At 35.3% G+C, this 13491-nt stretch overlaps 1 protein-coding gene across 3 annotated transcripts in view; it reads right to left on the reverse strand.

Moving 5' to 3' along the window:
- The window catches only part of BCAP29 (B cell receptor associated protein 29), a 52655-nt gene that overhangs the window by 36296 nt on the left and 2868 nt on the right, over positions 1–13491 (reverse strand). For all 3 annotated transcript variants that reach the window (XM_025449371.3, XM_025449372.3, XM_025449374.2), the window contains exons 3-5: positions 11696–11796; positions 6256–6406; positions 4903–5038 (exon numbers count right to left, since the gene is read on the reverse strand). In XM_025449371.3, coding sequence (XP_025305156.1) covers positions 4903–5038; positions 6256–6406; positions 11696–11796 — 388 coding nt within the window. The remainder of the gene's footprint in view (positions 1–4902; positions 5039–6255; positions 6407–11695; positions 11797–13491) is intronic.

The raw sequence follows: 13491 nt of genomic DNA on the forward strand, positions 1-13491 counted from the left end.
AAAAAAAACTGTGTTTTCAGAAAGTATTTATGTAAGTAATATGAATGTCTTTTTCTCCATTAAGTATGTGATATAAATCTAAGGAAAAAAACAGTTCTGAGGATATTAATTGGTAAGCCATTATGTATGTTCCAATTACAGAGCTGTCTACTTAGACTATTTTTATGCAAACCAATCTGTAATATATATATATGTATGTGTGTGTGTGTGTATATATATATATATATACATATATATATTATATATATAATGTCAGGGTGGAGATGGGCAAGTGTAAAATGACAGGGCCATCTCTATGCTTGGAAAATTGTACCTATTTTTGAATAGTCATTGAATAGTTTCCAAATTACTTTTATTCAGTTAATCTTTTACAATGTTTTTTATATTTTGAAATCTACGTGGGCTTTTACAGCAATGTTTTTTATATGTTTATAGATCATCTTTTCTAGGTAAGAAAAATTGACCGCAATAATAAAATATTTGACTGAAATTAAAATATTTGTGGAGTAAAAATTTCATACTCTGTCTAGAAGGAAACCATCATAGTTAATAGAATTAAGAGGCTTACTTATGTTAGAGAAATTTTAAGATATTTAAGTTACCAAGAAAGACAAATTAATGTCTGAAAAACAGAGCATGTAGACACTGGTACTGGTTATTTGAGCAAATAAAGTGGCAGCAACTTGATATTGACAACTTCCACAGGTGAAAAAAAAGCAGCTCAGGATAATTTTAAACCAAGTGATGGAAAAGAATTTCTGCTGCAGGGTAATTCCTTTTTTTTTTTTTTTTTAAATATTTGTTTTATTTAAATTCAATTAATTAACATATAGTGTATTATTAGTTTCAGGTGTAATTCTTTTTTCTGATGTAAGCTGGTACATCCATCAAACAAAACTCACAAAGTTCTACTAAGCATGGGCTACATACAAATACATTACAATTTTTTAAATTAGGTGATAATAACGGATAAAAATGCAAGAGAAACATGGTCTCTGCTCTCATGTGACTTCAATGTAGTGGAAAGGATGAGACAAAAGCATAAAAACTGTAGCCTAAGATCAAATACAGTACTATTATGTTAGAACAGAGATTAGGCAGCTCAGAAGGAGGAATTAAAGCTCTAATGATATATTATATGACTGCAAAGAATTTTTTTAGGAGACAAAAAAACCAAACTACATACTTTAGTTGAAGGAGCCTCCTATCTTCAAAATTAAAAAAGAAAAAATCCTAAAGAGTAGAAATAAGAATTTTTTCCAAATCTATATAAATTTGTTGCCTATTTTATGTTCAAAATAATCCAAGCAGTTACTTTACTGAATTCGGTTCACACAGTCTCCAGTGATTACCCAAATTGGAAGAGAACCACTGAGTTGCAGGAATGTTTATACTGACTGCTTGAATTATTATGCCATTGAGTTGGAAAAGTTGGATTTGTGTTGGTCTTGTAAATAAGCTTTCATTATTGCACCTGCAAACTTGTCCAAATTTATTATGTATGACTTGATGCTGGAGAAAGACCAAGAGCCCTGGAACTGAAATTCAATAGCTACTAGCTGCAATAATGTATGTGTTTACTAGCCCACCCATCTTATACCACCCTGGTAATTGGCTGGGAAAAAAAAAAAAACTAGTAAGAAGTAAAGTTCTGTCACTGTTGTTATTTTAAAGCAGTTAAATTAAAAGTTAATTGGTCTTTCCTAATTATTTCATCACCTGAATATCAGAACAGAAAGGGGTACCAGGTACCATCTATACATCATCTTATAAGACAGCATACACAGGGCATGAAACAATGTGGTTAAGAGTGTGGATACTAAAGCCAGGCTGCTGGGATTCAAATTTTAGTTCTGTCATTAATTGAATGGTTCTGTGCAAGTCACTTAACCTTTTGCGCTTCCATTCCCCCGTATATAAAATAAGATAATAGCAGTACCAATCTCATCGTGCTGTCGCAAGAATTAAAAGTTAATACTTTACTGTGACGGATCTGAAGCAGTACCTAGCATAGTGTTAGCTAGCTATTATTTATAACAGTTGAGAACATGTGAGGTGACTTGCCCCAGGTCACAATGCTAATTACTGATAGAGTTAGGACTAGCACCTAAGTCTCTTGGATCTAAGGATAAAACTGCTTAGATATGGTATCTCTGGTACAGAATAAAGAGTTGTTTCAGCAATTTTATCTTTCCTTAGATAATACTTCAAAATCTACATGAAATGTCTAAAACAGAAGTCATATTTGATATTCTGACCTCTGGCTTTTCTTTGTCAATTAGGTCCACTTTGGGCACTGACAGTATTTGTGTGCAGCTCACAAACTTTCTCCTTACAGCATACTGGTTTTAGCTCAGTGTATCTACGCGTCTCTCACGATCTGGGGCCAATGAGGTCACAGATATACAGGAAGCAGGGAACCAGGACAGGATGGAATCAAAGGGGAGGAAAACAAAAACAAAAATGAAAAAAAGGGGAGAAATTGCTGGGGAATCAAAGAATCAGTGGTCATGAAATAAATTTCCCTGCAATGGTAACTTGTGGAAACAATTGTAAAAGAAAAGTTCTAAAAATATTTTGAGGAAGGTGCTTTTTTTGAAGGACAAGACTAATTTAAGTATGCTAAATATAGTGTATACGAAAAAAATAATTGTACCAAAATTTGATAAAAACACTTTCCAGGGATCCCTGGGTGGCGCAGTGGTTTGGCGCCTGCCCTTGGCCCGGGGCGTGATCCTGGAGACCCGGGATCGAATCCCACATTGGGCTCCCGGTGCATGGAGCCTGCTTCTTCCTCTGCCTGTGTCTCTGCCTCTCTCTCTCTCTGTGACTATCATAAATAAATAAAAATTTAAAAAAATTAAAAAAAACCAAAACACTTTCCATTTTCTTAAAGCTGATGAGTAAAAGGAAAACAACTAAAAAATAAAGAAGAAAAAAGCAGTGCTCTCTTAGTAGTTAGAACTCATTACTCTAACATGATAGGCATAATTTTATTTATTTTTTATTCATTTAAATTCAATTTGCCAACATATAGTATGTTGCTCATCTCAGTGCTCATCTCATCATGGATGGGCATAATTTTAAATCAAGATAGGTACATAGTAAGTTTACAAATATGAGGCTCTGTGCTTTTGAGTTCAGCTGTTATATATTAATCAAAGCTTTGAGGGTTTTGTTTTTTTTACTTTTACCATTTTGATGTAAGATTAAAGGATAGAAAATGAAGCAAGTAATATTGAGGTACAAAATAAGGCTGATTTCATTACTAAGACATTCCAAAAAAGCAAAGATGATTTATTGCCTATTTTTGAATATGGAAATATCAAGAGCTTGATTTTCCAGACCTGTATTTACTACAAAGGGAAATTTACATGACATTTATGGATCAGTGCCTTTTCAAAATAGAACAAAACAAAGTAAAAAACAAAGTGGTGCTGATTCTCTAAAAGTTTCCTTAAAAGTTGGTGTTTACAATCCCCTCAAAGAAATGTTTGAGTGCTTTTTTATATGGAGAAAAGTCCTTTCTTTACCTTTTCGCTGCAGTGGAAAACAAGGCAGACATCATTAGAAATAAAACATAGGTTCTGAATAGGTGACCATTATACTAAACCACTGAACACATTTTTTTGTATGTGTTGAGTTTTGCCTTATTTGAAAGGTTCTGGAAAGCCTTCTATTATGTATTGGCTAATTCATTTAGAACAGATATAAGATAGTGCTTATAGTTCTTTCTATAAGAGGCTAGGCTCTAGGTCTAGGATAAATTTTTTAATCTCTATTGTTAAACCTGATACTTTTTACATAAATATAATTTGATATAATATTCAATTGATTATTTGTGCTTCAGGAATTTATAATAGGGAAATCATTTTGTTGTATTATTTTAGGAATGCTCTTTTAAGAAACTTTGTTTCACTTCTGAATGGTTCCATTGACATTTTCTTCTAGGAGGTAGAATTAGCAAAACTTAAGAGGCTTAATATGAACTGCAAATATCCAAGCTCTGACATCTAATTACTAAATTTTACACTGAAGAAAAAAAATACCCCAAATCATTTTGTAGCTATCATTTTCTCATCTGTTCTTTTTATTTATTTATTTTTTATTTATTTATTTTTTTTTAATTTAATTTAATTTATTTATTTATGATAGTAACAGAGAGAGAGAGAGAGAGGCAGAGACACAGGCAGAGGGAGAAGCAGGCTCCATGCACCGGGAGCCCGACGTGGGATTCGATCCCGGGTCTCCAGGATCACGCCCTGGGCCAAAGGCAGGCGCCAAACCGCTGCACCACCCAGGGATCCCTGTTCTTTTTATTTAATAGGGAAAATATCAGCTCTTAACATACACTTTGCCTGAATGGCAGGGGAATTATAGCTTAGGGTTCTTAAAGGAGAATCAGCAGCATGGCGAAATTAAAGATTTAAAATTTTTTGTGCAGTCATCAATCTAGCATTAACTACTTTCCTCTGCTTCCTACAGAATGAATATTTAAAAGAAAAGAATTTAAAATCCAGGCTTAATAAATTATTATAAGAAATAATTTAACTGAAAAGAAAATGGAAACATAGAAACTTCTAAAGATTTGCTTTAGGTTATAAAGTAAAATTAATGGTAATGAAGGAATTAAAATCCATATTCCCAGAATACTGTTTTTTTCTCTTAATCTTAGTAAATAGGTTCAATGGCATTAATATACTATGGAGTGAAACAGAGAACAAATAAATCTAAAGGAGAACAAGACACTTTTGAAACAATCATTTCATAGAACAGTACTGTTACTTATGGTCATTTTTTGCTTACATATCAGAAAAAATGTTCTTTTTGATACTCAAAAATAATATACCTTGGGAAAACTGACAACATTTACACACACTTTTAGAAAACAAATTTAAATACCTGTTTTAGTCTTTCATTCTCTTCCATGAATTTTTTGGCAGCCTCATTAGTATTTTCTGCTTGAGTTTTGAGGACTCCTTTGTTTGACAGTTCTTTAGCCAATTGAGTAATAAGGGTAACCAGACGTCTCAACACTCTAAACAACAACAGTAACAACAAATCAAAGTATTTATGGTATAACTAATCATTAGAAACTGTGATTGAAAATAAACAGTCACTGTCAAATGATTTCCCTTTAGGTATAGGTATGGTGGAGGGAGATAATGTTTAGAGAGGACATACGTTTGTTTGTTTCTATTTTTTTAAATCTAAGCCTTCCTGTCAAAATCTAACCTATGTCTCGTTGCTTTGGAATCTTTGTTATATGACTAGCATTTGGAGAATAAGTTCAGCAGTACTTGTTAATTAATTATCCTCTCTTTTTAGAGGCCTTTGGCCAGAAGGAAGAGAAACATAATTTTAGAGAGTGTGGTAGGGACAGTAAGAAGTCATTTTTGTTTTTTTAGTCCACCCCCCACCTTTCTCAGCATTTGCTATTTAAAGAGCATTGTGTGAGGCTGGCCAAGCTTAAAAACTGCTCATTCACATCGGTTTATGGGTAACTTCCATTGTTAGGAATAGAAATTCGTATCTTCAAATATTCATTCAATGGGTATTTCCTTGGCTAAGTGTTAGGAATTGCTAAGTGTTGAACACTGTGCTGGGTACTGGGGACACAGAAGGAAATGAGATTAAAGTCTTTCAGGAGTTTAGTTTCTGTTTGGAGAGACAAAGAATTAAATCAGTATTTAATTGCAACCTTGAATGATACTAAAATACACACACACACACACACACACACACACAGATACATTTGGTGGAAACATACAACGGAGATCCCTACTTTGGGAGGGGGGAAGTGATGGTCACAAAAGGATTCTCTGTGAAAAGGGCTGAAGGATAAGTACAAAGTTATCCAGGAAAAGAGGGGAATGTTTTGGCAGATGTTAAAGCAAGTGTGAAGACCCTGAAGTAGGAAGGAGTTAGCTACACAAAAGGAACTCAATAAAGATTCCTTGCAAGAATGAAGGCGTGAGCAGTGAAGCTCAGTGTGGGTAGACTGTGGTGTAAATGTCAGAGAACAGTATGAGACCAGGCTTCAGAGAGAAGCAGGGGCCACAGCATGCAAGGCCTTGTGGACCTAGCAAACCTAGAAGGCATAATGACAATTATGTTATTTGGGTATATCATCTGCATTCTTTTATGAAGATGTCAGTATACCAAACAATATAGAAAAAAAATCTATAGGATAGGTAGGAAAAACAAGGAATGGAAATGTAACTCATGTAAAATTGTGCTTTTTAAAAAACTTACAGCCAAAAAAATAATGAAAATCCAGAAATGTAAAGATTTCTTTGAGACCTAAAAAGTTTCATCTGTGCATGTTCATAGGCTCCAGGTCTGGTGGTTAAGCCTTTTTCAATGGCAGGTATAGAGGAGTATTTCCTTACTTCTCTCACGGCATCTATTACAGAAGAAAACATTGATTTTGGCTTTTAATAACATAAAATTATTATTAAAGTGGAAAGCAGTTTTAGAACTGAACTTTTAAAAAATGGACTTCTGATATAAGCTCTCCTTTTGTCTTTTCCTCTACTATCTCTGGGAAGGCACCATACTCAAAAGTGAGGCTCTGTAAGTGGATGCTAGTGGGCAACTTTGACTGGAACTGGAATTTTTTTTTTTACTCTTTATCTAGGACTTATTGTCTCTTATCTCTAGCTACATTGCAAACGATTATACTTCACTTTTTACCCCTAATACAAAAACCAACCTACTGACAGTAGCATATAGGTCATCTCCCATTCCAATCAATTCCAAGAGACTATTCTATTTTCCTTACTGTATAAGCATTTTATTGTATCTATTATTCCTTTAATATCATCAAATTATTATAGTAATTATTAAATACTGTTAAAGTAATATTAATACACTATTAAAATATAATTATTAATACTACTAATATTAATATGACTTTACTGAGATTTCAGAAATATTTGGTTACACTGACATTTCCACTGGCAAAGGTTAAATGAGACTTGACCCACAGGGGCATATGTTCCCCCAATGGGCACGTGGATGGCATCTGCTACTGGAAACATCCAATGAGCTGCACTTTTGATGAATTTAATTGTTAAGTCTCAGGATCTATTTTTTTCCAGTGAAAAATAGAATTCAGCTTATTCATATCTATATTTAGTGCCCTCTTAAGTCACTGGATTCTTTTAGGTCCTAGATAAGTTATTTGCCTTAGGTGTCTCAAAGACCAATGGGGCAAACAAGTCAGACTGCTTCTTTTATGTAGCCATCAGCATTCTTAGCAAAGAGTTACTGCCATAGCAAAGAGGTTCCAGTTAGAAAACTGAGGTCACTTAAACTATTTTACTTTATTTTTATTTTATTTAAAAAAATATTTGAGAGAGAGCATGTGCCTGAGAGCTTGTGAAAGTGAGCATAAATGGGTTGGTGGGGAGGGGCAGAGTGGGATGGGGAAGCAGACTCCCCACTGAGCAGGGAGCCCAACACTGGAGGCTTGATCCTAGGACCCATGAGATCATGACCTGAGCTGAAGGCATACACCCAACCAACTGAGCCATCCAGGTGACTCTATTTTATTTCTAATAGATGCTTTATTTGGTTGTAACTTACCCTAAAATTTACACCTTTCAAATGAATAATTCAGCAGCTTTTGAGTATATTCACAAAGTTGTGTAACCAACCACTAATTTCTGAATATTTTCATTAACCCCTTGGAAAACCCCATAACCATTCCACCCTTCTTGCCCCATCTCCCAACAATCACCAATCTACTTTCTCTGTCCATGGATTTGCCTATTCTGGACATTCTATACAAAAGCAATCATTTGCTACGTGTTTTTTTGTGTGTCTGGTTTCCTTTACTTAGCATAATGTTTTCCAGGTTCATCTGTGTTGTACTTTGTAGCAGTATGCCATTGTTTTTTATGGCTGAATAATATTCCATTGTACAGATCTACCACATTTGCAAAACAAAAACAAACAAAAAAGATATAGCACATTTGGTTTCTGAGGACATTTGGACTGTTTTTATCTTTTGGCTATCATGACTAATGCTGCTATGAACGTTTTTTTCTCTTTGTTGTATGTTGCCAGTCTTATATAGTATTTGGTTTAATATGTTTTGGTTTTTTCTTCTTTTTTTTTTAAGGATTTTATTTATTTATTCATGAGATACAAAAAGAGAGGGAGAGAGAGAGAGGCAGAGACACAGGCAGAGGGAGAAGCAGGCTCCATGCAGGGATCCCGACGCGGGACTCGATCCTGGGTCTCCAGGATCACGCCCTGGGCTAAAGGCAGGTGCTGAACCACTGAGCCACCCAGGGATCCCCTGTTTTGGTTTATTTTCAATTAGAGAGTTTACTTTTCTAGCTTCTTAAAATTTAAAGTTTTCTTTCTTTAAATTCCAGAACAGTTTAAGCAGCATTAGTAATCTCTATGTTTTGAGAGAGGTAGAATTTCTTGAAAAACTATTTGGGGGCAGCCTGGGTAGCTCAGCGGTTTGGTGCCGCCTTCAGCCTGGAGTATGATCCTGGAGACCTGGGATCGAGTCCCACGTCGGGCTCCCTGCATGGAGCCTGCTTCTCCCTCTGCCTGTGTCTCTGCCTCTCTCTCTCTCTCTCTCTGTCATAAATAAATAAATAAAATCTTAAAAAAAAGAAAAGAAAAACTATTTGGTTTTATTCTTTCTGAATGGGATAGCTTTAAAAAAACTTTCTGTAATTCTTCAATGGAAAACTGGTATGCTTAAATGGAAATGGAAAACTGGTATGCTTAAATTTTCTATATTTACTAGAATTCATCTGATAAGTTATAGTTCTCTACAAAATTATCCATTTCATCTAGGTATTCAAATTTATTTGTATAGAGGTATATAAAAGTCTTTTTTTTTTTAAAGTCTTTTTTTTTTTAAAGATTTTATTTATTTATTCATAGAGTCAGAGAGAGAGGCAGAGACACAGGCAGAGGGAGAAGCAGGCATCATACCGAGAGCCTGATGTGGGACTCGATCCAGGGTCGCCAGGATCACGCCCTGGGCCGCAGGTGGCGCTAAACCACTGCGCCACCGGGGCTGCCCTATAAAATTCTTTTTTATTAAAAAAAAAAAGATTTTATTGGGATGCCTGGGTGGCTCAGCAGTTGAGCATCTGCCTTTGGCTCAGGACGTGATCCCGGGGTTCCGGGATTGAGTCCCTCATCGGGGTCCTGCATGCAGCCTGTTTCTCCTCCCTCTGCCTGTGTCTCTCATTAATTAATAAATAAAATCTTAAAAAAAATAAAAATAAAAAAAGATTTTATTTGAGACAAGAGCAAGCACAAGCAGGGGGAGGGACGGGGGCGTGCAAAACCTGACACAGAGCTCTATCCCAGGACCCTGAGATTATGACCTGGGCCTAAGTCAGATGCTTAACAGACTGAGCCACACAGGTGCTCTGGTCTTTTAAATTATCTTTAAAACGTTTTCTTGATCTTAATGGCTATTTCCTCTTTGACATTTCTCAGAATGCCACAATAATGTAGTAAGAGCATACCAACCTCTAGAAAACAACTAAAAAAATCTCACACAAAATAGTATTTATAGGCCAGAGAAACCGTATAGTAGTATGAAGGATCATTATGCTTGCTATTTAGCTTCTTTGGCTTTTAAATGAAAATAATATTTCTGGATTCATTATGCAGAAATGCAGAAGATTAATCCGTAATATGAAAGAAGTTTATAAATGTAAATGATCATACAAACCTACCTGGAGAATAAAATCACCTGTCTAAAAGCAGGAAAACTATGTCTGAAAAATGAAACCAGGGCAACCATATGGGCAGGGTGTGATGTATAGTCAATTTTCTAGAAACCATCTGAAGACAGCCTATTTTTTGGATCACTTGTGTAACCTTTCAAGTTCCTAAGATGCATTTCTGCTGACACTAAACACATTTCTGGGTTTCCTGCTTCCTTTCTGCCTATTCCCACCCCTTAAAACACACACATGCACACACATTCAGTTAGTAATGGCTCTAGGAACATTAGCACCTTGTCATGATTACCTTATTAGAGAAACAACCATCAAGAAAAATGAAATAAATTTAAAAGGAAAATACAAATGGAACTTGAGTAATCTACTAGTTTTACATAATTTCCACCATCATCATTCTGGCGGACAAGAACACTAGACTGTGTACATTCAGTACTACATTTAAATCTTCCAACACCTGGGCAGCATGGGTGGCTTAGCGGTTTAGTGCCGCCTTCAGCCCAGGGTGTGATCCTGGAGACCCAGGATCAAGTCCTGCGTCGGGCTCTCTGCATGGAGCCTGCTTCTCCCTCTGCCTGTGTCTCTGCCTCTCTGTGTCTCTCATGAATAAATAAATAAAACTTAAAAAAAAAAAAAAATCTTTCAATACCTCAGTGAAGTAGGTGTGATTTCCCTATTCTGAGATGGAAACACTGAAGCTTAAAGAGTTGGTACCTACTTGCCTTCCTTTACCATCCAAGGTCAAAGCTCCCTGCATTAACATCCATGATGTCCCTCATCTCTGAAAATTAATTACCCACTTGGCCTAGCCAGTGGTCATGGTTCTGCTTTGTGACTCCTACCCCTGGCCATAGCTTACCAACGATTGTATACCTGGCACTAGCTGGCTCACTTATCATTGGAACTGGGATTCAGAAATGGCTAATTGACCGTTGCATATATGTGGCTGGAGTAATGATATTTGGCAGTTATTTGGTGCCCACTTTCTGCCTTGAGAAAAGAGTATCAGGTTCCAGAGAGATAAGGAAGAATGAAGTAGACCTATGGAGTAATTCAAGGATGAGAAAACAACACATCAGTTCCTAGGAATAGTCCCTCCCTGGAATTTGGCTTCCTTCCTTCCCTGAGCTGCTCTAAAACAATTCTGTATTTTATTAGAAGTTCCCCTTTCTTGCTCAAGTGAACTTCAGTTGGTTTCTGATATATGTAACCAAAAAAACTTTGGACTAATTTTTCCTTCTTTCTTTGGATTTGTGTCAGTTTTTCAGTAGAAAGTCTTGCGATAATTTTAGAGTTAAAAGATCACAATAAAAAAAAAAAATCACAATATTACAGGGGTGCCTGGCTGGCTCAGTCAGTAGTAGTAGTAGTGACTCTTCATCTTGGGGTCACGAGTCTGAGCCCCACGTTGGGTGTAGTACAGATTACTTAAAAAAAAAAAATTAAAAAAAAAAAAAAAAAAAAAAGGGATCACCATAGTTTAGCCAGTAGGAGCTACAGAAATGTTTGCCTTTCCTTTTTCCAGTCCAGTTTTCTCCCTTTGTTTTGCAAATGGGTAAACCAAACTCAAAAGGCATTTAGTTTAGCTGGTGGCAGAGTTGGGACTCATTTTTCTTATTGTGATTAACTTGGTTAGTGTTACTTCTTATGGCTGGAGATATACTTGATAACAATAGCATACCACAAGACAAATATTGACATTTTGATATGAGGCATGAACACATTCACATCCTGACACAATCATACCTTCCTCATACCTTCTTGCACCAGCTGTTCCCAGTTTTATAAAAAGAAATTCATTTCAGAGGATGGTGGTATGGAACATGGGAAACATTTTCTCATAAAACAGTGGCATATATGGTACTTATCCCAGGATGGCATCAACTTAGTTAATTAAAAACCCAGTGAATTCATTAATAAAAACACCATAGAGTTAAGCCTAATGAAAAGGGAAATCCAGTACTTACCTAGAAATAGAACAATCAATAGGATTATAATAGTAAGGAAAGCCTTGTTCCAGAAAGTTGCAATTTTACCCCAGACATTAAATGAAAAAATCTTCTGCCATCTGTAAAATAATACAATTACATTAGCTGTAAAAAAATCAAAAGATTTTGAAATGCATTGCAAATATCCAATTAACATTTGGGTTAAGTGAATGAAAAAAAATTACAGAAATTTAATTTTTATGTCATATCAGAGAAATGGTAATTTTCTGATATGACATAATATCTCATGAAATCAAGAACAACTCTTCCAAGTTTAGTGATAATTCTGATATCTTCTGTCTGTTGGCTTAAACATTCTATAGCAAAAATCACTTTTAAAGTAAATATGTGTGAATTCTTATAATAATATGTTATATTGCTGATAGAAGTTCTCACTTTATATCTTTTTGCTAATCAGTGTAATAACACAGAAATAACAAAGACTTCTACTGGCCTAATAATCAGCAACATTTCAGGTGTAGGGGGTCTAACTGTGCACTATTTATTTTTACATAACACACCTCTAACATTTACCCCAAGTAAAATAATTTTTCCATCTTTACCGCAGATAAATATCATTGGGACATTACATACATAAAGATCTTAAATAGATTGATGAATTTTTATGTATGCATATACTCATGTAATTGCCACCCATATCAAAGTGTGAACATAGAGGAAACGAAATGGGGAAAAAGATAGTTTAGACAGATTAAGGAGTATAAAGACACAGAGGTAAGAAAGCATGGATTATAAATAACAAAGAATGACAAAGCAATCCACCATACAATTGGAAAGATAACAAACTTTGTACAATGGTATTTCATTTTATTTTACTTATTTTTTTTAGAGAGCATGTGCATGTGAGCAGGAGGGGCAGATGGAGGAGACAATCTCAAGTAGGATCCATGCCCAGGCTCAATCTAAAGACCCTGAGATCCTGGCCTGAGCCGAAATGAAGGGTTGGACTGAGCCACCAGGCGCCCCAGTACAAGGGCATTTTAAATGAATAACAGATTTATGGAGTCCAAAGCACCTAAATTAACTTCAAACACAATTTCAAAAGAAAAGTTTTACTTTAAGACTGTGACAAATTATTAAGTTTGGAAAACAACCCCAAGTAATAACTTGAAGTTGGTGAGGAGAGGGAGATTGATGTAGATGAATGAGGTTCTTTTGCCTCTATGCTTCCAATTCCAGAGATGCTATTCAATTTTTTCATCACAAAAATTTTGTGTTTTTAGATAGAAAACATAAGTGGTAATACCCTCATCTAAGTCCCAATGCAAATTCACATGTCAAGGGTCAGTGTAAAAGGGAACACAAAAGAGACTTCCTATAGGGAACAACTAGCAGTTTCTAGTAATACTCAGTTCAAAGGAAGAAATGAGAATAGTTGTTATATTGAGTCATTTCTATACTACGGTTCTAAGCACTTTTACGTATTTTAGCTCATTTAATTACCACAACCACTGTATGAGGTGGGTACTAGTATTACCTCTATTTTACAAATGGGGAAAATGTCCAGAGATTGTAAATAATTTGCCCAAGGTCATGCAGAGTTAGGACATACATCCAGGCAGCCTGACTTCTAACTATGCATCTTTACATTATTGTGTTATAGGAGTAAATAATGGCCAAATTAAATAAAGATTGAAGCCTTTTCTTTGACGAGTATGGTAATACATAGTATAAAAGATAAAAAGATGTGGATATAAACATAAGGACATATTTTAAATGAACTGTGTGCATACATCCCATATTTTCTTATGTGT

The sequence above is a fragment of the Canis lupus genome, chromosome 18 (genome assembly GCF_003254725.2).
Source record: "Canis lupus dingo isolate Sandy chromosome 18, ASM325472v2, whole genome shotgun sequence".
NCBI classification, from domain to species: Eukaryota; Metazoa; Chordata; class Mammalia; order Carnivora; family Canidae; genus Canis; species Canis lupus.